A 27,307-nucleotide genomic window follows, 5' to 3' on the forward strand; every position below is an offset into this window, starting at 1 on the left:
TCTTAAGGTTCAAAAAAGCATATAAATGCAGCATAAAAGTAATCCATAAGACTACAACAGGTAAATCCATGTCTTCAGGAGTGATATGATAAGTGTGGGTGAGAAACAGATCAATATTTAAGTCCTTATTTACTATAAATGTACAAATTCACATTCTTCTTTTGTTTTTGGAGGAGAATTTAAAGTAAAAAAGGACTTAAATATTGATCTGTTTCTCACTCACACTTATAATATCACTTCTGAAGACATATTAAACCACTGGAGTCTTATGGGTTACTTTTATGCTGCCTTTTGTGCTTTTTGAGCTTCAGAGTTCTGGCCACCATTCACTTGCATTGAATGGACCTACAGAGCTGAAATATTCTTCTAAAAATCTTTGTTTGTGTTTTGCAGAAGAAAGTCATGCACATCAACAATTAGAGAATTTTTTATTTTTGGGTGAACTATTCCTGTAAAATACCGATAGACAGATCATTCAAGCTCCTCATTTTTAATATTTCTTCCTGGGGCCTAAAGAAATTTGTTCTAATAACGCAAATATAAGAATGAACATAAATACGCAAGTACGAAACAAAATTCCGTCTATGTATGGATTATAGCCTTTTCTTTTACCAGTTCTGTAGATCTGCTGTAGTCTTCATAACAGACACATAGATGGTAAATAATCGCAGACAAACAGGAAACAGACATCTTACCATCTGATAGTCTGCTGTTGTTTTTCTATCTTTTTGTTCAGTTTACTGATCAGCACTAATACAACAGACAACAATAAACTTCTGCATGTTTTGTACACATTTACCTGGTCATCCAACCATGATTTTGGCTTTCTAAATAAATATGGTACAAAACATGTTTCATTGTATGATGCCTTTCTCACAACATTTTCATTTAAAAATAGGGGGGAATCACAAATATGTTCAAATATTTAATGATGCACTCAGTAATTTTTTCCTCATTAAAAAAGTTTAACTCTTGAATATAATTTTGCAATATATGTAGGAAATCATGAGCACTCACATTAAAATGAAGACTCCAGTCATATCAGTAATCTTATAAAAGCTGTTTTATTCTACATGGAGAGGGTCCACACATGGGGGCTACCATGTTAGAATCACATGACCAGCCGAATACTACTCACTTAATCTCAGTAATCGTCCTGTTATTGGACACTTTCACTCATTGATTAAAGTAATCATGACTGACTGTGAATACTACATTTCTACAATGACATCTGAAACTGAAAACTATTCATTTTAAATGATGCTGCATCCAAGCCACTAGGTGTCAGTGTAAATCCAAGATGACACAAAGACAGAAGTGAGTGCACTTGCGCTCTCCCTCCTCCTCCCCAATTTATAATGCCCAATTCCCAATGCGCTCTAAGTCCTCGTGGTGGCATAGTGACTCGTCTCAGTCCGGGTGGTGGAGGACGAATCTCAGCTGCCTCCGCGTCTGAGACCGTCAACCCACGCATCTTATCATGTGGCTTGTTGAGCGCGTTACCGCGGAGACATAACGCGTGTGGAGGCTTCATTGCATCCACGCACAACTCACCACACGCCCCACCGAGAGCGAACCAGCGAACTCCAGGGGTGGTAGCCAGCATCTTTATCACTGAGCTACCCAGGCCCCACTGAGTGGACTTTTGATTTTGAGTGGTTTTGTTAATAAAGCATCTATGTCAAATGATAAACAATTTTGCTAATAAAAATGAAGTACAAATCTTGGTTTTGATATGCTTCGCAGATATACAAAATGGTACAAGTTTTACAGAAATGCAAAATGTCCCTTCAAATAGCAAATTAAATCACACTATCCAGCACAATTGTGAACATCTTGACAGTTTATACAAATGGACAATGATTAATATAAACACTGCAAGTTATGACTTTAATAATGCAGTATAGTCTTACTGTAATAATGGAATACAGTGTGTTGAATGTTGATATAGTGCAAATACTTTGAAATACCTAAAAAATACAAGTTTGAGCTTTAAATATTATACACAGCAGAACCCCTGTCACCTTTCTAAACATTACAGTACAAACATCAGACTAAAATTCCTTCATAGACTCAAAATAAATTTGACTTCCACAATAACAAAAAGGCTATCATTGGTAATAAGGTCATACTTAGTGTTGTATGAAGCTTTTATGTTTGGAAAATACATTTTTGCTTTGAGATGATATTTGTTTAAATCCATAGATTTGTTTCGGATCTTGTTTACATTAGGCGTTTCATCCAGATTCTTCTGTTTTTCCGCTGCGTCTGCGTGTCTCAGCACTGGACTCTGGGTCAGATCTCATGCTTATGGCAGTGCCCACTTTGATGTCCTCTGGGCTTGTGCTGTCACTGCGCAGGGTTTGTGTGATTTGTTCCCTTGGCCTCTTCCAAGACGGGCGAGTAGCAATCCAAAGGACAAGAGCACCAAACGTAGCAATGAGAAGCCCAAGAACATTAACCAAAATGGCCTCTGGTGGAGAGTCCTTATAACCTGGGTCTTTCCTGTGAGACATCACAAACAACATTTAACAACAACATCATAAGGCCATGATTATTGGTTGATATGCAACCTACAAACAACCTTGCAAAAACGACTTACAGGGTAAATATGAGTTTCTCTGTGATGCCCATTAAAGCTGTGGCGATCACACTGGTAAAGATGAAGAGGCCACTGTAGATGTGTAATGGCATTAGAGCAGCACGAATGTACATTGAAGTCACAGGTATCAGGTAGACAGTGACACCCATAACTATCTAATTCATGAGAGACAAGAGAAAGAGTTCAACTCAAGAGAGCTCTGATCATACAAATGTCACAATGCACAATTTAATAAACTATAATTGGGTGTTTTGTCAACGTTGAGCGCTTTTAGCACTGTGGACTTCTAGAAAGTAAAGTCTTTTTTAAAGTGAGCTTCATATAGCAAAAAGAAGTTGAAATCTGTTAGTTTTAATAAAAATCAACCCCTGGGACATGAAAGTGCCCAAATTTGAAGAAACGCCCATTTATGAAATAGCCAGTAACTATCATAAGAAAAGACTGTTGACCATACATCAATATGTGTTCAGCATACAATGAAAACTTTGCAATGTGTTTTTTTTTTTTACTCTTTAAAGGGGTCATATCATAGAAATTACATATTAGTATATACTGTGAAAGGCCTCCAAATAAAGGTAATTTAGAAAATAATCATTAAAATATTTATAAATATTATACATATAGTAAATATTATAATTCAGACTATTCAAATACATTACATCATATACATACTGTATATTTTGGCAGCAGACAACAAAAGAATTTAGACAATACAAAAAGTGGATATAAAAGTGAAAATAATGCTCATTTTATTTCCATTTCATTGGGCTATTATTGGCCTACATCCCTCTGCTCTATTTTGTATTGTTGGTCTATGTACTCATTCATCAGACGGATGCTTTTGGAGGGTCTCACTTTGGTTTCATTACGTCTTACTATTTTGCAGCACCTCTAGTCATAAGCATTGTGTTTTTAGGATGCTGTGTCAAGTTAAACCTAGTTTGAAACTTTGAAAAAAATCTTACGTCCGTCTTAAAGCATGTCCATGGAAGGCTGAGCCAGAGATTCATTTATACTGAGATACCAACCTCTGCGGTGCTACCATAGAAGAAAGCATAACGGTTAACTATGTCACCATTTGTGGATACCATACAAATGAATAGGGAGAGGCATAAACTGACACCTACCTGTCGCAGCTTGTCCATGACTTCTCTTATAAAACAGCAATTTTATCATAGTAAACCTTCATTCCAAAAGGATTGTTTAGTGTAAAACATGTTGAAAAGTAGTGGAAAGGTGGTCAGTTTTTTTAAGTCATTAACTGTTTCCTCACAAAAGGATTTTATTCAGCGTACTGAAGCATTTCTGCCATTAACTTAATTCTAAAAGAATGGCCTCTGGTCTCCTCTCCAGTGTACCACCGCGTTACGCATGTTTTGCTAACCTTGAAAGCTCCCGCCTGGTAAAGGCGTTCTGGCTAAGCTGTCTGCTTGTAAATTTGACTAGAAGTGTTGCCTGTACAGCTGGAGCGCTGACTGCCATCTACTGCAGACTTAACTGTTGGGTCACAGGTCTGTTCGGATAGGGTCGCAGACAGCAGGAAAAGAACAATGCCACTGAAAATGTTTTGGGGCAAATTAAATTAATTATATTAATCTCGTGTTCTGCGCTTTATATGCACTAAATATGCTTATCATTTAAAACAGTTTGATTGAAGCCTGGTTTCCAAGCTATCACAGAACCACTCGCACCAATGATCTGTTCTGCTCTAATCTACTGTATCTCTGGAGTGTATGCGCGTCAACCGGGCTTCCCTTGATATCGCAGCGCAGACCACAAAACTGAAGCAACCCATTTGAAATCTAGTCAGAATTTTCTAGTATAAAGCGCTATGGAGGATGTCAAACGTCTCATACAGCTAGACAGCCCGATCACGATTTTAGTAAAAGTAACTGTGGTATTTTGACAAAAATAGTAAAGTTTCATATTAAATAATCTATTAGGTAGAATCTATTAAACCTTTCTATCGGGCCAGTTCGAGCCAGGACCTTTAGCCGCGAGACCAAAATCTATCTGCGTTCCCACCATCGGCCAATAGCCCCGCAGCATTACCCTAAAACCTGCCCTTCACATGAGGAGCCATCCATTGTCTTACCTGTGCTTATATGACATTGTACTGTAAATATAAGGGCAAGTACATAAAGGGCTTTAAAGTCTGGACCTCCACTTATGGACAAATTATGGACATAATTTAAGTTTTCCTGGGTAATATATGTTCTGTCTGACTGATGTTTGATATTAGAAAATAAATTGGATAATAAATATAATAGGCTCATATAAATACAGTAAATAGGCTCATCATCTTTTAAAGAGGGGGAGAGAAAACTTCCTGTATCTTTTGTTTTCTACATCAACAGCAAAAGTAATGTCACTTGATACACGCCCGTGATACGTGCCAAGATAAAAGAAAATGCGACCCAGGCTACATTAAATACAGGTTACCTTTTTCCCGTGTTGGGTCGCCACTTGATGTCCAATGTTAAATCTGGGTCCCGAAGCAAAACCAGTTGAGAACCACTGCTCTAATGCATCAAGGTGGTACATCAAGCTTGATAGGAACATTCCTTATAACGGAGTTTACGTTTAGGTCGGGGGCATGACTTATAGCATTAATATTTTAACGTGTTATTTGTCATATAATTGCACTAAATGAATGCATTAAATCAACAGCCCTTGTATTAACCTTATAAGTGGACTAAAGTGAAAAAAAATGTAATGCTACAAAAGTGTAGGATATGACCTTATTTTGTGTTAAATGAAGCAGTGTCTCTGTGAAACGCTACCTGTACTGGGTAGAGTATGACAACAGCCAGACCCACCCAGCTGTGCAGGCTGTACATGTTGGGAATATTCTTTGCATTGTGAAAATCAAACACAGCCACCACAGAAATGACCGCCAGGATGAAGGCGAGAATATTCAGCCCTGCGTGGATGAACTTCATCATCTGCTTACTGCACTTCCAAGTCCATGGCAGCCTGTACACCACAATTGCTGAGGAAAACAATAATAATGCAATTATGAGGGGAAACCAAATTTAAAAACCAACTGACTTTGACAGGCATGTTTCTTTTCAAGGACCACCAAATTATTAGGCATTTGATTTTACTTCATATCCAGGACACAATGTTATTCTCTTGAAGCAGACTGATGTTTTTTACTTATATTACCCCAGCAGGATTGTTTATGCTAAACCCAGCACAATATGTCACGTGGTGATTATTGCGAGCTCATATTTATTAAGTTGGATTTGGTTGACACATTATTGTGTTTTGTGGGTTAAAAAGTGAGATCCATGATGTAAAAAAGTGTAATTCCTGACAAAAAATTAAAAAATTAAAAAAATGGAGAGGCTGACTTCACATCGTGATGTATCAATATTTATCTGGATTTATTTTAGTATAGTACATCTAGACTGTTTGTGCCTCGTCGCGCTGTTCGTTTCTTGAAAAAAGGATACACGGCTTCGCATGGAAAGTTCTAGTTTGTTCATTAATTATGCTTGCATGCGCGCACACTCATTTGTGGCATTCATCCATTATTATGGCATCATGGAATTTAGAGCTGGTCCTGTGACATCATAAAGCTTGGAATGTGTGATGGAACATCTCGTGGCTATATATGGCCTGTGTTTCTACAGGTTTGCTTGTCTTCGGGTGAGGACTTGCTCGAGACCACTCTAATTTTATGATTTAATTTAATAATTGACATTTTATTGAGATTAGAGATTTTGTGCAAAGTGTAATGTGATGTAAAGTGAATGCTGAAATTTACGAATCCCCAGCGCCTCTGCGAGGTGCTTGCTATTTGATTTGAATTAGTTCCTGGCTCCATGTGCAGCACTCTGGGCGGAACTACCAGCTGTCTGACCCGTTTAATGAATTAGGGGACTCACTTAGACTTGAAGCTGATTTACCTATGGGGTTATGGTGCAGCTTACGCCGTAACCCAAGTGCTCCTCTCTAAAAACTTAACAAAGCGTTGCTTTGACGCAGACTACAACAGATATATTGGTCCGCTTTGTAAAAAGAGACCCTCCATCAGGATGACTGAAAAGATATCTGAGGTAACATCAAATTGTTTCCAAAATTATTTTAAGATCTATGCATTATATCATGTTTCATGAAGTTACAAGCACAAACGTGACAAAAAGACACATCTGTTCACAACTTTAAACCCTGTGCTTTTTTCTCTGGGCTTATTCTCAATATATATATATATTTAGATATATATTGTACTTAATTATAATATATAGAATTATGTATATATTATGGCTGTGAATCAATTAAATTTGTTTAAATAACGAATCATTTTCTGTGATTAATCATGGTATATATATATATATATATATATTATAAAATTTAGTTTTTTACTAGATATCAGTTGATTAATTTTTCTTTATGGAATTTATGTTTGTGTGGAATTTGTGTCATGTAATTAATAGATCACCATTAAATCGCATATAGGCCTCAATATATACCCTTGTACATATATACAGCTCTGGAAAACATTAAGAGACCACTGCAAAATTATCAGTTTCTCTGGATTTACTATTTATAGGTATGTGTTTGAGTAAAATGAACCACCTGGTCGTCTAATGGTTATACGGAGACCTGGAGAGGCCTTCAAGCCACAGTGTCCCGCACCCACTGTGAAATTTGGTGGAGAATTGGTGATGATCTGGGGGTGCTTCAGCAAGGCTGGAATTGGGCCACGTACAAGATTATTCCGGGAAAAACTTGTTTCCTTCTGCTCTGACAATGTTCCCCAACTCTGAGGATTGGTTTTTCCAGCAGGACAATGCTCCATGCTACACAGCCAGGTCAATCAGGGTGTGGATGGAGGAGCAACGGATCAAGACCCTGTCATGGCCAGCCCAATCTCCAGACCTGAACCCCATTGAAAACCTCTGGAATGTGATCAAGAGGAAGATAGGTGGTCACAAGCCATCAAATAAAGCCGAGCTGCTTGAATTTTTCGCCAGGGGTGGCATAAGGTCACCCAACAGCAATGTGAAAGACTGGTAGAGATCATGCCAAGACGCATGAAAGCTGTGATTGAAAATCAGGGTTATTCCACCAAACATTGATTTCTGAACTCTTCCTAAGTTAAAATATTAGTATTGTGTTGTTTAAAAATGAATATGAACTTGTTTTCTTTGCATTATTGCTCTAAATGACAATATTTGTATTTGGAATTAGGTAATGTTGTCAGTAGTTTATAGAATAAAACAAAAATGATAATTTTACTCAAACACATACCTATTAATAGTAAATCCAGGGAAACTGATAATTTTGCAGTGGTCTCTTATTTTTTCCAGAGCTGTATATTACATTAATATTAAAATTTCCAAAGAGTCGGGACCTGGCAGGGTTGCCCTCTTTCTGTCTTGCCCTGGAACAATTAGCAGCCGTGATAAGAAAGGAGGATGATTTTCCAGGGGTGGTGGCAGGAGGTATGATGCATAAGCTTTTGCTTTACACAGACTATATTTTATTATTTGTCTCTGACCCCACTAGATCTATGCCTTGTCTTCACAGAATTATTCATACCTTTTCTAAGTGCTCAGGATACAAAGTCAATTGGTCTAAATCTGAAACTTTGGCTCTGTCAGTGTACTGCCCAGTAACGGCTTTTCAGCCGTGCGCCTTCCAGTGGCCCAAACAGGGCATTAAGTATTTGGGTATTTTATTCCCAGCAAATTTGTGTGATTTAGTTAGTTAATTTTGACCCTTAATAAAACAGTCTTCGAGCGATGTGGACAGGTGGGCTTCATTACATTTATCTGTGATTGGGAAGGTTAATGTTATTAAAATGAATTGTACTCCAAAATTTAACTACCTGCTACAATCTTACCCTGTAGTTGTCCCCCTCTCTGATTTCAAGCAATCTGATAGCATAGCGAAGTCCTTCATTTGGAATGGTAAAAATCCCAGATTACATTTCAGTAAGTTGCATAGGCCGATTGACAAAGGTGAGCTAGGCCTACACAAGATTTTGTTTTATTATTATTCATTCGGTCTCAGACATTTGGCTCATTGGTCGCTTCCACCTGAGAGAGCCCCTCCCTGCTTTTGAACTGAACAGGAAGTTCTTGCTCCTATTTTGCCATTGCAAAGCCTTTCTATTAAACTAACCTGAGAAGTTAAGTTACACTCTGTTATCTCGCATTTGCACTCGGTATGGACAAAAGTGTCCAGAGTGTTTAATTCAGACATTTATCTGAATGCTGCCTCGAGCATATGGCTGAACCCAAAATTATGTATTGATAAGTCCCCCTTCTGCTGATCAGAGTAGATTGCGAGGGGGGTTAATACACTCGGTCACCTATATGAGAGTGGAGTGTTGAGATCCTTTGGTAATTTGGCTAAACATTTTGGGATTCCCAGATCTCAGTTTTTTAGGTATTTACAGTTGTGCCACCTGCTCTGTTCTATTTTCGGGAGTAGCATACACCCCCCTAAAGTGGCAGATACTTTGGGAGAGGTGATTACTGCTTTTGGAAAAGGTCATGAGGCATCAGTGTATTACTCCCTGCTAGTTCAGAGTCTGGGGGACAGAGCTTTAACCTCTATCAAGTGATTATGGGAGAAAGATTTTAATTTGGTATTGGAGGATGGAGTGTGGGCTGGGATTCTAAAAAACGTGCAAGGGTGCAACTTACACAATTCCAAGATTCTACATAGATTCTATTGGACCCCCTCTAGACTGTATAGGCTTGGTCTTAATGACACACCCACCTGCTGGCGTTGCCAATCGGAGGATGGAGACATGGCCCATGTTTTTTGGTGGTGCGCTGAGATTCAGGAATTTTGGTTGAAGGTACAGAGTTCTTTATGTGACGTGTTGGGCATTCAGATTTAGTTTTGCCCCAGACTCTGTGTCTTGGGTGATGGGGCGGTCATCAATATAGGCAATAAATACATAAAAGATTGGGTCCTCACCAGTGTGATGATAGGCAGGCAGATTGTTTTAAGGGGTTGGAAGTCAGTGCGAACACCCTCAATTCGGGAGTGGTGCGAGGAGATGGGAAGGGTGGCAGCCTTTGAGGAGGTACTATGTAGAAGGCTGGGGATATGGGATTCTTTTAATGGGAAATGGGGTAAATATTTGATGTTTTTGGGGGCTCTCGGAGTAGGTCTGTGGAGAGAGGAATATAGTTTAGAGTTGTATGTTTATTATATATGTATATATGTGTATGAGAATGTGTATGCATATGTGTATGGGTGTTCTAAAATAATAATGGTAGTGATGAGTGAATGAAGGTGAATGTGTGGTGGAATATATGTATAAATGTATGTGTATTTTATTATATATTTATTCATTATTGTTATTATTTTATTCTCTGTATAAGTGTGTACTTGGGTAAGTACGTTTGGGGTCGGATGGGGTTCTTGATTGGGGAGGGGTAGTAGTGGGAGTTAATGTTGATTTATTGTATATATAATTTTTTTTTTATAGAAAAAAAATCTATAAAAATGTTAATCACAAAAAAAGAACCTATTATTCATGTGTGTTTGGTTTGCTTTTTTTTTTTTTTTTTTTCCCCTCACAGCGACCTCATGGACAGCAAATCCAGAGCTCTGGACAATATCGGCCGTGTGTATGCATGCATCGGAAAGTTTCAACAAGGTATAGAGGTCTGGGAAGAGAAGGTTCCTCTAGTATGTAGTGGGTTAGAGAAAGCCTTGTTGTACCATGAGATCGGTCACTGTTACCTGGAGCTGAAGCGTTACGTTGAAGCAAGAGACTATGGATCCCGCTCTCTCGCGGATGCAGATGACATCAGTGATGGGAAATGGCAGCTTAATGCCAGTGTGCTAGTGGCAAAGGTAGAATTGAAGCTGGGTAACAACAAGGCCAGTGTGTTACACTTTGAGAGGGCACTGGACCGGGCAAAACTGCTGCATGACGACACTGCCAGAGAAGCCATCCAGAAGGCTCTTCGTGAAGCAAGGCAAAAAGTGACTCAGTAACACAAGAAACCCTCCTGAAATATATGGCTGCAATCGATTGAATCCACTTACAAGACAAGGCAGAACTAATGCATCCTTTCTAACCTTCATGCACAACCAGTGGAATAAGGTCTGCGTGAGAAACAATGTGTTGGATTGCATTCGGCTGTCACTGGTTAAGGACTAGTTTGAGTTTTATGACTGCCCTCTCTGTCCATTTTTCCATATGGGTAAAAATATATTTTCCATAGGTTGAAAAAAAAAATTTAAAAAAAATGGAATTGATAATTCTGTGGAGGCAAGGCATAGATCTAGTAGGGTCAGAGACTAATAATAAAATATCCTCCTTTCTTATCGTGGTTGCTAATGGTTCCAGGGTAAGACAGAACAATAGTGGGGAAAGAGGGCAACCCTGACGGGTGCCCCTATCCAGAGTAAAATAATCTGAAATTAATCAATTTGTTTGTACCGCCGCTACAGTGTGTCTATAAAGTAACTTAATCCATCCAATAAAAGTATTCCCAAACCTGTATATTTCCAAAATCTTAAAAAGATAATCCCATTCTACCATATCATATGCCTTTTCGGCATCAAGTGAGATGGCAGCGACCGGAGTCTGATCATTCGCCACTGACCACATAATATTGATGAGACGCCTAATGTTGTCAGAAGAGCTGCGGCCCAGAACAACCCCACCTGATCTGTATGTATGTATAAGTGATGTCATAACTTTACTTAATCGGTTAGCCAGAATTTTTGACAAAATTTTTACAGCTAGCTGGATCAGGGAGATTGGACGGTAACTCTTACACACGCTTGGATCTTTGTCCTTTTTAAGAATTAGACTGATCCGGGCTTGTGTCATGGTTGGAGGAAGCTTTCCATTCTTTAATGATTCTGTATAAACTTCTAACAAAAGTGGAGCCAGTTCTGTAGCATAAGATCTAAAAAATTCAGTGGCAAAGCCATCTGGCCCCAGAGCCAGTCAAGCTCCTCCAAGGTTATCTCAGAATCAAGAGAATTTTTTATGGTCGTCAATTTAGGGAGTTCTAATGGTTCCACAAAGTTTCTAATATCTTAATCAGTAGACGAAGACGTGGAACTAAAAAGATAAAGACAGAACTCTTTAAAAGCATTATTATTATCAATGGCTGAGGTAAATATTTCACCACCAGCAGATTTCACTGAGGGAATGGTAGAAAAAGACGCTCTCTGCTTTATATATCTAGCCAAAATTTTTCCTGCTTTGTCCCCCGACTCAAAGTATGATTATCTTGCTCTGAATAGTGTAGGTTAGGTTTTACTAGTTGTTTAGATCAGTGTTACTATTAGAAATAATTAATAATTAATAATTAGAAATAATTAATAATTAATAATTATTTCTTTTCTTTAGTTATTAATTAATATTTAAATTAAATAATAGAATCTAACTCATTAAAGCCTCATACGGGGCACCAGTAAATGTAGTGCGCTACGTTCAGGAGCGGGTTTGGTTATTAGCAATAAATAATAATTATCAAAAGATAATTATCAATTATTAAAATCAATGGAACATTGATTAGAATTAACACTAGTTTATTGATCCTTCAAATTCAACAATCAAAGATAATTATCAATTATCAAATTCAATAGAATATTAATAAGGATTAATATCGCCGGGGCACCACCCTGGAATCAGGGACTAATAACCAGACAATATAACAGTCTCAATATTTGATTGTTCTCTTACGAAAATTGACATTCAAAAGGAAACAATGAAGGCTTGAATCCAAGCACTGACATCCCCTGCCAGCATTTGACACAGGTATATGCAAAACAAACCAAAACACTTCTCTTTGAAATATAACAAAGTTTATTTATGCAGTAATATCAATTAATAATCAATACAATGCAGTCAATAAACTTCCGACTTACAACTACAAACAGTGACATGATTAGATATGGTAACAAAAATAATCCTATAACACATGAGAGGAAGGTGTGTATCAGTGGCGATTTTAGGGGGTGGCCTGTGGTGGCCTGGGCCACCCCTGAAATCTCATTGGCCACCCTGTGGCCACCCCAGAACTGATTGGTAGTTCATCATGTTCATCAACACAAGAACGAAGAACCAATAGAAACACCTGTCAATCAAAGATGACATCTCAGGTCATTTGTTGAGTTAGAGCCACACTGACCCAGGGTCAGTTTTATATTTCTGACCATTATAGTAGTGGTGGGACTGAAGCTGTGTGAGCTGATCTTTGATCAGTGGGGGGAGGGGCAGGCCGCGGGTGGCCAGGCAGGTGCCGCAGGTCGCGGGCAGCGGGCTCCAGGTCTGGAGTATAATGGTCGGTCAGAAGCACGAAGCTGACACGAGCTAGCGTCTACCTCCAACTTCCAATGAGTTGACGACGTTGATTTGTGGTCAAAAAGAAAGCTGTTATTTGAGAGGTATGCTCATCTAATCTAACGTTTAATTTATCCCGAATTTCCATGTGAATGTGAAAACAGTTTTTCATTGTTACAGTAGCTAGGTTAAAGAGTAAGCTAGACCCTAAACTACATTCAGCATGTTATCTTTATATTGACATGAAATATGAAATGCCATGTTTTCTGATTTAATGTGTAAAGGTGTGTAAAGCGTTTTACAGATGTATATGTTCAATAGCTAAAGTTATATATATGGCCAACCTGTGTGTGAAATGGAAGGGTTTGTGCTGTGACTGTACTTTAAATCTTTACATGAGTTATTTATGTGCTCTTTGTGTGTATTATTGGTCAGTCAGACAAATAAAATCTTTAAGTTTTTATACCTTATCTGACATTTTAAATATGCAGAGGCAGGGCAAACTGCACTTAAATGCCACAAATGATTTGACTAACTATTTTATTTGGTAATATTCAAAGTAATTGAAGCTATCAGAACGTGTGGAAAATAAACCTGAGTAGACACTGTAAATAGAGTTTTGTTTTTTACTGTATACAGAGCTCAATCTGCAATTTTGGGGTTTCCAGACAGACACCTATAAGCCCTCGTAGCCAATTTCACACACTGATTTGTACCCAAATTAACAATATTTCTGCTGGACAGTGCAGCTATAGCTAATAAATGAATGAATAATTAATTGAATGATTGATTGAATTGCGCCTCAATCAGTTTTCACCTGTACTTGTATCTTTATATGATTATACACTATACCTGATGTTATACGCAGATTAATTCTCTACAATGAGAATAGCTCTGAAAAATGTGTAACTGACTTTTCCTACACAATTACTGATTTAAAAATGGATGTTATGTTAAAATAACCAGAGATTCCCAGAAACTGTAATAGGTTGAAATAGAACAGGAATAGAAAACTGTCAAATGTCAAAACAACAGTCTGATATTGAATACAAACAATTCAGTGAATGCTAACATGAGTTTAAGAATTCATTTAATCAACATGTGTGGATGTTGAAGCAAAGCAATGCGATATTTACACATTTTGATCATGTGCCATTAATAAAGGTTCTGCCGGTATCGCCACCCCACACTAGGTCTGTGCCACATCTTGGCCACCCCAGTAAAAATGTCCTGGATACGCCACTGGTGTGTATATGTGTGTGTGTGTGTGTGTGTGTGTGTGTAAGGAGTGATGCGCACAATATGGCGGACGTGACTCTTGTGGAGAGTACGTCACGCGAATTTTCCGGCCAGAGAGTATGGCCGCGAATGTGGGCGGAGAGAAGCCGGTTAATGGCGTCTCCGCTTGTACGATAACTTAGGGACAAAGCTGAGCTTTATCACGAAGTTATCTACGAGCCAAAAGTGTGTGCGAGAATGTTTGTGAGGGGGTGCGTGCGTGCGTGCGTGCGGTTAGTACGAGAGAGAGAGAGAGAGAGAGAGAGAGAGAATAAAGTGGCGGCACCAAAGCCGGTTTCGCGATCGTGGGAGAGAAAGCAGCTGTTAGTTTATCACTCAGAGACGTGGTGGATGGCTCGTAAACCGTCCTGCGGTCTTTGGTTCTTTAATGGATAAACTCGGTGTGCCAGTCTCACCCGCGAATGTGGAAATACACAACAGTCCAATGTGGTTGGACTACAACACAGCAGATCTCATTCGTGATAACAGTACATTACAGTAATACCTTGAGTATTATTAGCAGCAATGAGCGGACTCTGCGGTCCGTAAACTGAACAAGCAAAAACCTTGATACACAAGAATAACACGCTATAATATTCCATCTCTGCCCAGACGTAAACCTCTTACTTGAATCGTATGAGGACGCAGGTAGAATATGTGTTCATCCGTCCTTTAACTCCAACTCGGTTCCTTGAGGCTCGGGTGATGACGGGAGGCCGTTTCCTCGCTCTGTCGGCGGGCAGTACGGCTGTTGATTCTCGGCGGGCTGGCGGAGAAATCAGCGATGTCGACTTGATTGAAGAGGGAAGAAAAATCTTTTATCTCTTCACTTCTGCAGGCAAACGGATAAAGATGCGGATTGCTCGGCGGTCTCATTCGGATCCATTAGAGTATTCGGTGGAACACAGAGTAATCTCAACTCGTCCAGCGAGATGGAGATTGTATGGCCACAGTTTCAAGTCGGATGTTACTTCCTTGTGCACGAGGCTACACCTGAGAGCAGCGATGAGCTGCGTCTACACACGGCGAGCAAAATTGCTGGAAGCAATGCCCGGAAGGATCTCAGAGGTAATTCTACTCCCGATGATGTCATGGTTGAGGGCCGTTCTGTTGTGTGCCTCATCCAATAGGAGTTGAGAGTTCGATCCTTTAGTGAGCAAGGCTTCATGGGATTTGTAGTCTGATTTGGACTCCCTTTGTTTGAATTTGGCGCGGTTTTTATCAGTAAGATTTATGACTTTGTGTGTGGGCCTCAGTCAGGTTTTACGACTGTGTTAGGCCTGCCTTTGTCTTCTATCTGAATACATGAGGCCCAACAATAGCCAAAACTACACTTTCCGCGACAAAATAGTATTATATCTCTATTTCAATCGGGTAAATTCTCTGAGGCCATCAGATGACATTCGGCACTTCAGCTCTGCCTCGGCACTTTTAATATTTCCTTCCAACTCCATGAGTTCTCATGCTTTGGATTTTTTGATGAATGAGGCATACTGTATGATCTGACCCCTAAGAACCGCCTTAAGTGCCTCCCAAGCCACACCCACAGAGGATACTGAGGACCAGTTGGTCTCCATATAAACACTGATTTCAGCCTTTAACATTTGTTGGAAATCAGGATTTTGCAAAAGGGATACATTAAAGCGCCAACAATATGATTTCTTTTTCTCCATATGTGGCAACACCTCTAAACTCACCAGGGCATGATCTGAGACTAATCTGACTAACAACAGATGAAATTAGGGATTTAGATATACATATATAAAAAAATATCTATTCTAGAATAAATCTTATGGACTGATGAAAAAAAATGTATTGTCCCTACCATATGGGTTCAAAAGTCTCCAAATATCCGTAAAACCAAGATTTTTACACATCCTGTGAAGTGTCAATGTTGCTCTAGGGGGCTTACACACTTTTGCTTCACTATGATCAAGGACTGAGTCTATCAACAGATTAAAGTCTCCTCCCAATATTATATCATGAGGGGTGCCAACGGTTTGCAATATCCCTTCAAGATCTATAAAAAAGCCCTGATCATCAGCATTAGGTGCGTAAATATTAGCCAAAAATCAACCTTTGCCCTTGAATTTCAGCTAAAACAATAATGACTCTTCCTAATTTATCATTAATCTGTTTGAGAAATTTGAATTATAGATGTTTATTTATCAATATAATGACTCCCCTGCTTTTACTTGAGCCAGCACTGAAGAAAACATGTCCACCCCATATCTTCCCAAATTTTCAGCTTCCTGCGGGAAAGACGAGTTTCTTGAAGAAACACTATATCATATTTCTTATGTTTAAGAAATAACCTTCCTTCTTTTTATGGGGTGCCCCAACCCATTCACATTCCACGTGGAGAAAGACAATCCACTCATATTAACATCTGACATTCTGATATAATAGAAAAAATAAATTGTGTGTCAAAAACAAAATTATAAAAGACCACATTTCAACATTAGTGCAACAATAAAACCCCGAACTTCCCCCCAAACAAAACAAACAGAAAAACACGCGCATTAACCCCGCGCACGACAGCACCAACTGGCTTTGATCCCTCTAAACTCGAAGAGTCCATACACGCCTACGAGAACCCCCGTGACAACTTTGCCGTCAGATTGCTCAAGCAATCTATGCTTCTATACAAATTTTGTGAGGCAAAATTACATAACAGAAAATACTTTGTAAAACAAACTCCAGCCAATAGAAGGCATAAGCACAAAGAACAAGCAGATTCATCCACAGCTGTCCCGAAGGTATGTTCCTCCACAAAACAAACTCCAGCCACTACGTGGAACCAGCACAAAAAGAAACAAAACTAAATACACTAGAAGTGTATATTTAACGAGTAGAGTTGACTCAGAGGCCACATAAGAAACACACCATGATTTCCTCAGTCCATCAACTCTATAAAACACATCGCTTGTTGTAGGCATGTAGATATTTTGTGGTCATCCTTCTCACTGGCCAGGAACTTCAGTGTAAAATGATCTTCTGTCAATGCAAATGTTTCTTGAAGGAGTGTCACTCCACAAAACAAACTCCAGCCGCTAGGCGGAACCAACACAAAAAGAAACAAAAATGGCGCCCAGCTTCCTCAGACAGCCAAGAGTAAGTACAGCGAGTCAATCCACTCACATGAGAAACACCAAATGGCTTACTCACTCCAATGTTTTTATGAAGGACAGTGCTTGCTTGGGGCATAAAAATACTTTGCGGCCAACCTTAGTATTTATACTCAGTTTGGCTGGGAACATCAGAGCAAAAGCGATCTTCCGTTGATGTATAAGTTTCTTCCATTCCTTGAATCGATCACATTTCTCTCGTCGAATTCGCAAAGTCTGGGAACAAGAAAATATTGTGATTCTTCCAAGAAAGCTTTCCTTTGCTCCTCACCTTGTGTAACACAAGATCTTTATCGGATGATCTCAGGAATTTGGCCAGGATTGATCGGGGCCTGTCTCCCTCAGCCGATCTACGAGCCGGAACCCTGTGAGCTTGCTCGATTTCCAGCTTATGGCCTGTTATGTCGAGCAGACTCGGGAAAAGCTTGTCTAGGAATTTCACCATAACTCTGCCCTCCTCATGCTCAGGAATTCCAACAATTCAGATGTTATTCCTGTGGCTCCTATTCTCAAGATTTTCAAGTTTTTCAAGAACGTGTTCCAAATCAACTTTGGTCGCCAGCGGATTATCAGATAATTCCTTCTCCGATGACTCCAGATAATCGATCCGCTTCTCAACATCTGCCACTCTTGTAACCAACTAAGAGAATTTTGTTTCCATCGCCGTAATCGATCGACGTATTACAGCGAGATCTTCTAAGTCAGCAACAACTTTCGTCAGCATCACAAACATGTTGGACAGTTGACACTGGATTTCTCCCGCTGCACCATTCAAACCGAGTCTCTGGTCCGCAGGCCCATCAGAGGTTTCAGCTCGAGCACGTAAGTGTCTTTTAATATCTCCAGAGCCCAAGGATTTTGAATTTTTTGACATATTGACTTCAAAGAGCAAATATGTAACAGGGTGTATCACATCTCACCAGATTATTACACAAAAATATAAAAAAACTAGCAAAGTGCGCAGAGCTCGTCACCTACACGTCCGCTCCTCGCATGGCATCAGTGCGATTCATGCCATTAAGAAAATGTTCAGTTTCACAATGAATAAAACACTATGCCTATCTTACATTACATGGCAGTCAACTAATAATACCAACTGACATTTTAAAAACATGTCCACGCATGAAAGCCAGAACTTGAAATGACACTTAATGCGCAAGCAAGCCTAATTTGAACTGCAGCATGACTGTTTTGTGAAATGAACGTCAAAAATCATAATTTTTCATATAAATCTACCAAGGAGGTCTACAATACCTGGAAAAATATATCTAATAATATTTGCGATTTAAATGTTGCTTGCAATAAATTTCGTTTCGTCAGGGTACACGGTTATGCTGCATTCCATTCATGTTGGATGAGGGATATTCCTACTTACCATAAATGCATTCCATTCCCTGATATTCGGAAGATGACCTTTAAGGAAACAAAACTGCAATACTCCCATTAGCTTAGCAGGGGTTTGACTCTCATTAGAGATGTCTCCTAGCAACCCAACTGATAAACAATGCTGCAGCGCTAGCATTTGTGCTTCAGGTGTACGATTATCAAAAGAGATTATAATGTTTTATACACCTGTTTCTGCAGGCATTTGTTAAAGAAGCTTTAATATCATATAATGTGGAAAAACTAATTTATCGATATTACTTAATAAAGTTAATGTTTATCAATTACTTTGTACATCTCCCTGAGTGTCGACATGTTTGTGTGACATCATGCCCCTGCATCTCAGCGAAATCAGAGCTGAGAAACTCTGCACAAACCCACAAGTTGTAATTCTGACTTATAGATGCATTCCATTGCACTTTTCCTAGTAGTAAGTAAAATCCAACTTTCCGAGTTTGAATGGAACACAGCACTACTTCTCAAAATTTGATCTGACACTGAATGCTCAAGCAGCCTAATTTACATTTAGAAAAGTCCTGATGTTGCTATAACAATGCAAAAAGCACTTACCAATTTACTTGAAGTGAAAATCAGTCCTCCTTTCCTGTTTAATAAATTAAGCAATCACACAGTCATGCAGAACATCTCGTGTTTTTAAATCCATAAGGATCTCTTTCTCAATAGCGATAGCGGCAGTGATGACGATCTCGCACTCTTCGCTTTCAAATTAAAACTAAAAAACTAAATCAATCTGATTGGCTGATGAATCTGACAATCTGACATTAGTAAATCTGACATTTGCACTGTTGAGGGATTCTGTGGAAATTTTGAAGGCCTGAGGGGATGGAGCTCAGACTCACGTGCTGCTTTGGGCATGCAATTTGTGAAACAGTTGTCACACTTTGCTTGTAAGCATCAAGGAATAAATTCTGACTGGATAAACTTTTCATTTTTCTCTATTTGTTTGTAGATTAATTAAGAGTGGAAAGCGATTAAAAATACATACAGGCAAAAAGGTGATTGAAAAATATTTATTTATTTGGCATGTTAGGCCAGCAGAGAAGGCTTTGCTGGCCCTGAGAATTCGCCACTGTCCAGTAGTCCAGTGGTTCCCAACCCTGTTCAGGTATAAGAATCAGATAGTGAGAGAAAAAGTGATATCAGTGCATCCCTAAACATGGGTTTCTAGTAAAGTTCCAGGGATTTTGGTTTTGTTTGAAGTAAAAAAAAACTGAAGCACATCTGAAGTGAATAACGCTTCATCACCACTGTCTTTAAAATGCAGGGTGCACCTCTTCTCGGAAAGCCGGCTTCAAATCTCTAAGTGTGCACACACTGGCATACTCGCACGGCCAGGACCAGAGCGGGGAGGGTTCGGGCGAATTAGACCCGCTCCTTGGACCCCCGGCACGAGTTAGCCGACGGGCTATAGGCAAAGGATACCATCGGACCATGCTTAAGCCTGGGTCATTCTTCGGACACTTCCCCGCCCTTCACAGAGCCCCGTCTCACCGCGAGGATGCCAGATTCCCCTTTATTTTGAACACCTTTCCCCCTGGACACTTTATTTTCTCATTTAATGGAGATTTTATGTTTATTATTATCCACGTTTTCTTTTTTCTGTTTGTTTTGTTCGGGGAGGGAAGTTCGGGGTTTGAGTGTTGCACTAATGTTGAAATGTGGTCTGTACAATCTTATTTTTGACACACAATTTATTTTTCTATTATATCAAATGTCAAATGTTAATATGAGTGGACTATCTCTCTCCACGTGGAATGTAATGGGTTGGGGCACCCCATAAAAAGAAGGAAGGTTATTTATTTTCTTAAATGTAAGAAATGTGATATAGTGTTTCTTCAAGAAACACATCTTTCCCCGCAGGAAGCAGAAAAATTTGGGAAGACATTGGGTGGACATGTTTTCTTTAGTGCAGGCTCAAGTAAGAGTAGGGGGGTCATTATATTGATAAGTAAACATCTACCATTCAAATGTCTCAAACAGATTAAAGATAAATTAGGGAGAATCATTATCGTTTTAGCAGAAATTCAGGGGCAAAGTCTGATTTTGGCTAATATTTACGCACTTAACGCTGATGATCAGGGCTTTTTTACAGATCTTGAAGGGATGTTGCAAGCCGCTGACACCCCTCATGATATAATATTGGGAGGAGACTTTATTTATCCATCTATTGATGGATTCAGTCCTTGATCATAGTGAAGCAAAAGTGTGTAAGCCCCCTAAAGCAACAGTGATGCTTCACAGGATGTGTAAAAATCTTGGTCTTGCAGATATTTGGTGACTTTTGAACCCATCTGGCAGGGACTATACATTTTTTTCATCAGTCCAGAAGATTTATTCTAGAATAGATTTTTTTCCCCTCATTTCATCTGTTGTTGATTGTTCAGTTGGAAACATTTTAGTCTCAGATCATGCCCTGGTGAGTTTAGAGGTGTTGCCACATACGGAGAAAAATAAATCATATAGTTGGCGCCTTAATGTATCCCTGTTGCAAAATCCTGATTTCCAACAAATGTTAAAGACTGAAATCAATGTCTATATGGAAACCAACTGGTCCTCAGTATCCTCTGTGGGCGTGGCTTGGGGGGCACTTAAGGTGCTTCTTAGGGGTCGGATCATACAGTATGCCTCATTCATCAAAAAATCCAAAGCACGAGAACTCGTGGAGTTGGAAGGAAATATTAAAATTGCAGAGGCAGAGCTGAAGCGCCGAATGTCGTCTGATGGCCTCAGAGAATTGACCCGACTGAAATACAGATATAATACTATTTTGTTTTGAGTTTTGACTATTCAGGGCAAGACAGTTATACTTTGAGTCAGGGGACAAAGCAGGGAAGCTTTTGGCTAGATATATAAAGCAGAGAGAGTCTTTTTCTACCATTCCCTCAGTGAAATCTGTTGGTGGTGACATTTTTACCTCGGCCATTGATATTAATAATGCTTTTAAAGAGTTCTATCTTGATCTCTATAGTTCCACGTCTTCATCTACTGATGAAGATATAAGAAATTTTGTGAAACCATTAGAACTCCCTAAATTGACGACGGAGCAAAAAAATTCTCTTGATTCTGAGATAACCTTGGAGGAGCTTGACGAGGTAATTAAGTCCTTACCTACAGGCAAGGCTCCAGGACCAGATGGTTTTGCCGCAGAATTTTTTTGATCTTATGCAACAGAATTGGCTCCACTTTTGTTAGAAGTTTATACGGAATCATTAAAGAATGGCATTAAAGAACCACGACAAAAGCCCAGATCAGTCTGATTCTTAAAAAGGACAAAGATCCAAGCGAGTGTAAAAGTTACCGTCCAATTTCCCTGATCCAGCTAGATGTAAAAATGTTGTCAAAAATTTTGGCTAACCGATTAAGTTATGACATCTCTTATACATATAGATCAGGTGGGGTTTCTTCGGGGCCGTAGCTCTTCCGATAACATTAGGTATTTCATCAATATCATGTGGTCAGTGGTGAATGATCAGTCTCCAGTTGCTGCCATCTCACTTGACGTGGAAAAGGCATTTTGAGTACATTTACTGGTTGTATTAAGTTACTTTATAGACACCCTGTAGCAGCGGTACAAACAAATGATTAATTTCAGATTATTTTACTCTGAATAGGAGCACCCGGCAGGGTTGCCCTCTTTCCCCATTATTGTTCTGTCTTGCCCTGGAACCATTAGCAGCCGTGATAAGAAAGGAGGATGATTTTCCAGGGGTGATGGTGGGAGGCATGGCGCATAAGCTTCTGCTTTACGCAGATTATATTTTATTATTTGTCTCTGACCCCACTAGATCTATGCCTTGCCTCCACAGAATTATTAATTATTATTCCAAGTTCTCAGGATACAAAGTCAACTGGTCTAAATCCGAAGCTTTGGCTCTGACAACATACTGTCCAGTAACAGCCTTCCAGCTGGGCGCCTTCCAATGGCCCAAACAGGGCATTAAGTATTTGGGGATTTTATTCCCAGCAAATTTGTCTGATTTAGTTATAGTTAATTTTGACCCTTTCATAAAAAGGTTTGAACGATGTGGGCAGGTGGGCTTCGTTACATTTATCGATGATTGGGAAGGTTAATGTTATTAAAATGAATTGTATTCCAAAATGTAACTACCTGCTACAATCTCTCCCTGTAGATGTCCACCTCTCTTATTTCAAGCAATTTGATAGCATAGCGAAGTCCTTCATTTGGAAAGGTAAGCGTCCCAGATTGCATTTCAATAAGTTACATAGGCCGATTGACAAAGGTGGGCTAGGCCTTCCCAAGATTTTGTTTTATTACTATGCATTCAGTCTTCCACCTGAGAGAGCCCCTCCCTGGTTTGGTATTGAACAGGAAGTTCTTGCCCCTATTTCGCCATTACAAAGCCTCTCTATCAAACTAATCGGAGAATTTAAGTCACACCCTGTTATTTCGCATGTACACTCGGTATGGACAAAAGTGTCCAGAATGTTTAAATCGGACATTTATTTAAATGTTGCCTCGAGCATATGGCAGAACCCAAGATTGTGTATCTGTAAGTCCCCTTTCTGCTGGTCGGAGTGGATTGGGAGGGGGGGTTACTACACTCTGTGATCTATATGAGAGTGGAGTGTTTAGATCGTTTGAAAATCTGATTCAACATTTTGGGATCCCCAGATCTCAGTTTTATCGGTATTTACAAAATTTGCACCACCTGCTTTGTACTGTTTTTGGGAGTAGCACACAACCCTCAAAAGCAGCAGATACTCTAGAAGAGGTGATTACTGCTTTTGGAAAATGTCATGAGGCATCAGTGTACTACTCCCTGTTAATTCAGAGTCTGGGGGACGGAGCTTTAACTTCTCTCAAGAGAGTATGGGAGAAAGATTTCAACTTGGTATTGGAAGAGGGAGTGTGGGCTAGGATTCTTAAAAACATTAAGTCTGCATCTAGAGATGCAAGGGTGCGTCTTACGCAATTCAAAATTTTGCATAGATTTTATTGGACCCCCACTAGATTGTATAGGCTTGGTCTTAAAGACACACCCACCTGCTGGCGATGCCAATCGGAGGATGGAGACATGGCCCATGTTTTTTGGTGGTGTGTTAAGATCCAGAAATTCTGGTTGAAAGTTCAGAATTGTGTGTCTGATGTGGTAGGCACTCGGGTTTCGTTTTGCCCCAGACTTTGTGTTCTGGGCGATGGGGCAGTCATTGATGTGGGGGATAGTCATATAGAGAATTGGGTTCTGACCTGTGTGATGATCGCCAGGCAGGTTATTTTGAGGGGTTGGAGGTCAGCTGGTGCGCCCCTATATCCGGAGTGGTGCACGGAGGTTGGGAGGGTGGCGGCTTATGAGGAGGTGTTATCGGGAAGACGGGGTGGCTTGGATTTGTTTATCCGGAAATGGGGCAGGTATTTGGAGTTTTTGGAGGGCTCTCGGGTGGGGTGTGGAGAGCGTAGTGTAATATAGTTAGTATGATTATTATGTGTGTATGTATATATGTACGTGTATGTATGTTTGTATATATGTGTGTGTGTGTCTGTTTGATTTTTCTATATATTTACTTATGTTTGACCACAGGGTTGATTTTTTGGGGGGGCGGGGTTGAGGAGGGGGCTGTGGGATTTAAATATTGATTCTAAATATATTTGTTTTGCATTTCCTTGTTATTGTATGATTTAATAAAAACTTTTAATTACAAAAAAAAACTACCCAGATTTGCAGAATTCATGCTCGAAATCAAGCGCTTAATAAGTGTAATGAGATACATTAGCGATAATTTATTTTATTTTCTTGATGTGAAATTGATTTTTTAATTATTTTTTATTTTTTTACTTCTTGTGTACAAGATGTAAATTATTATGTTTACAAATATGCACGCTTTCATTTTCTTCAACAAAAAAAACAGTAGATGTGCAAGTTAAGAAACGAGTGTGTGAGGAGGTCAGGAGATACCTGTATTTGTGTAACTCGAGTCTGAAGGAAAATAAAGACATTTATTATAGTCATGTGTCTAAACTCCTGAACAGAAATAGTCCAGTATCTCATAGCAGTCAGAGCACGCATGCGCCAACCACCTGTATACTTTTAAAGGCTTGCTGTACTGTACACAGACACGAAGCAGTCGTGTCAAAACTGAAGTATACTTTGGGCTAAACAAGTCATTTGCATTTTTGTATGATGGAATTTAATAATCATTAAAGCCAGAGGCGGAATGGCCATCGGCTGGGATATGCAGAAGGGGACAGCGAAACACGTGGCTGTGTCATGTTTGGAAGGATGCGCCTGCTGGAGGTCGCATTTGTCAGCCGCATACGTCATCGAGGCTGTCTCGTTTCAGAAAAGCGAGGAGGACACTTCGAATGAAACCTTCTTTCATGGGAACTCGGAGGATGCATGAGGTGTATCCTTCGTTGGGCTCTCATAACCCACAATTCTTTGCTTCAGCAGAAATGTCTAAAACAAAAATGATGCCAATTTGCCTGTAAATATGATGTTCAAACGCAAGGAATGTTAATTCCCAAGCTGAAGTTCCTCAGTAGATGGGTGCAGAGTATATAATATGTATAATTATATTAATATATAATTAAAATAAAGTATTAGACTATAAGTACACGTGTAAAATCTATTTTCTTTTCTCTTTACATCATTATAACTCTCCTAAAATGTACCTCATACATTTCCTTTCAGAGGGACTTTGTTCCCTTCTCACTCCAAGCACTTGTGCTTGTTAAAGAGTGGCGTGCTGTCATAGCAACCATGTTACCTTCCGTTTGTCCTATGAAGGCCGTCTCGTTTAAACGAGGCTTGTTGAAAGGAGGACGTTCGGTATACTGCAGCCTTCAAAGGACGCGTCCTACCTAGCATGCTGCATTCCAAATGAGACACAGCCACTGCCACTGCCACAACCCCCGTTTTTAGAAACTTGCCAGTCCAACACAAGCAGGTCAGACACTTGTGGATGCGCGTGACAGTGTGTACTGAAAATTATATAAATTTTGCTTTATCAAAATGTCTCAAATCTAAATGTGTATATTGTGTGAAACAAGATAGCAGGGGGCTTTTTTCCTGTCATCTTTCCATTATGTATATTATGTTTTTCTGCATAATTTATTCATTTTATTGTTTTTCTTTCATTCACAAATGGGAAATACCTGAAAAATATATATTTATATTTTAATATAGACATTTTGCCGGTTAGTTGAAGAGGGCGTAGCTTGTAGTTGGCGTGCGCTGTAGTAGCCTTCTAAATAAACCACAAATCATTGATGACATATAACAGAAATATAAATTAAAAACACAATTATAGGATATCTTGGTTATGTCCGCAAAATGTTAGATTGCTTCAAATGTTGCCCAAAACGACCCATGTATCGTAGAAAGTTGTAATTTCGCTACCAACACGTTCAGACAAATTTCGCTTCGAAAGCAAGCACCTGTGATGCGGTCTATGAAGACAGATAAACATGTTTTGAGAAAAAGTCGCCATCTTAAGCTCAATATGAGGGGTAAAAAAACAAGACTTTACGTATCTTTTTGGCCACATAAGACTTACGTCAAGTCTAAACCGTAGGCTAACGCATTTTTTACTTTTGCAATCTGGACGTTAAAATGCGACCGCTGTTCTTGTTGCCCAAACTCTGAGAAAAACATAAACTCAAGTTTAGAAAATTAGGATTGTTACTTTGTTTGTAATTTGACGTTTGTTAAATGTGAAGGTGATGAAAAGTTTGTACTGTTACTTTAAACAATGATTAAAGACTCAGAGTTTAAACCTCTGGCTGCAGCTGAAGCTAATACAAACATTTAAACTCCTTACCGATTCCCTGAAGAAAAATCAAGCCGATCACCATCAGTAACGGGTGCCAGTTGAACTCCGCCGCTTCTCCGTCCCATCCGAGTCCCTCTCGATAATGCAAAACCCACGTTAAAACGAATGCAATCGACACAAACCCGACTGCTAAGGCCAGAATGAAGAAAACGAGAAACAGCTTGTACTTCTCCATCATCGCAGTGTGAAGTACACTCATGTGATCACACTTCAGCAGAGGAACGGACAGAAGAAGACACGTCGGACAGGGGGCTGGCTCAGATCTGAAATTTCTCACCCAAACAAGAGGCTGTGTTTCGAAACCAAGCGAACTGCCTTCATGTACAGCATCTCGGAGTGTGCCTATTATGCCCAAAAATGCTGTCTAGGTAGGCAACTCTCTAGGTTGTGACCGCCTTATTTAGACCTATGATGCCCAAAAATTATGTCTACTTGGCAACTTTGAGGTTGTGACCCCAAATTTACTCCCATGCCCAAAAATGCTGTCATTGTAGACTAGGTTTTAACCCCAGAGATTATACCAACTGTATGATGACTAAAAATGATAGAAAACACCCTTTAAAGCTCAGAAATGCTGTCTAGGTAGGCAACTCTCTAATCTGTGTCCCCAAATTTACACCTGATGATCAAAACTGCTGGATGTGCCCATAATCCCTAAAAGAGCTATCTAGGTAGGTAGCTCACCAAATTTTGACAACAAATTTAACCCTACGATGCCCAAAAATGCTGTCTAGCTAGGCAGTTCTCTAGGTTATGACTCCAAATTTAGACCCATGATTCCCAAAAAATACTGGATGTGACTATGATGCACAAACATGCCGT

General features: G+C 39.5%; 1 protein-coding gene across 2 annotated transcripts; it reads right to left on the bottom strand.

The window, feature by feature from the left end:
• Positions 1-1,048: 1,048 nt before the first annotated feature.
• On the bottom strand, positions 1,049-26,749 carry LOC127446855 (plasma membrane ascorbate-dependent reductase CYBRD1). Of its 2 annotated transcripts, none has more exons than XM_051708148.1 (4): positions 26,474-26,749; positions 5,422-5,594; positions 2,603-2,757; positions 1,049-2,505 (listed from the first exon to the last, which is right to left on the bottom strand). In XM_051708148.1, the coding sequence occupies exons 1-4, from the start codon at positions 26,682-26,684 to the stop codon at positions 2,238-2,240; spliced, it is 807 nt and encodes a 268-aa protein (XP_051564108.1). In that variant the 5' UTR covers positions 26,685-26,749; the 3' UTR covers positions 1,049-2,237. The 2 variants fall into 2 exon arrangements, with proteins under 2 accessions (XP_051564108.1, XP_051564107.1); XM_051708147.1 differs by having other exon boundaries at positions 5,386-5,594; positions 26,474-26,747.
• Between the last annotated feature and the right edge of the window lie 558 nt (positions 26,750-27,307).

This window comes from Myxocyprinus asiaticus, chromosome 10 (genome assembly GCF_019703515.2).
Source record: "Myxocyprinus asiaticus isolate MX2 ecotype Aquarium Trade chromosome 10, UBuf_Myxa_2, whole genome shotgun sequence".
NCBI classification, from domain to species: domain Eukaryota; kingdom Metazoa; phylum Chordata; class Actinopteri; order Cypriniformes; family Catostomidae; genus Myxocyprinus; species Myxocyprinus asiaticus.

Coding starts and splice junctions, on each gene's coding strand:
- LOC127446855 (XM_051708147.1), bottom strand. CDS start 26,684: ATGAGTGTACTTCACACTGCGATGATGGAGAAGTACAAGCTGTTTCTC. Junction 5,595..26,473: donor GATTTTTCTTCAGGGAATCG/GTAAGGAGTTTA, acceptor TGTTTTCCTCAG/CAATTGTGGTGTACAGGCTG. Junction 2,506..2,602: donor GAGAAACTCATATTTACCCT/GTAAGTCGTTTT, acceptor GATGTCTCACAG/GAAAGACCCAGGTTATAAGG.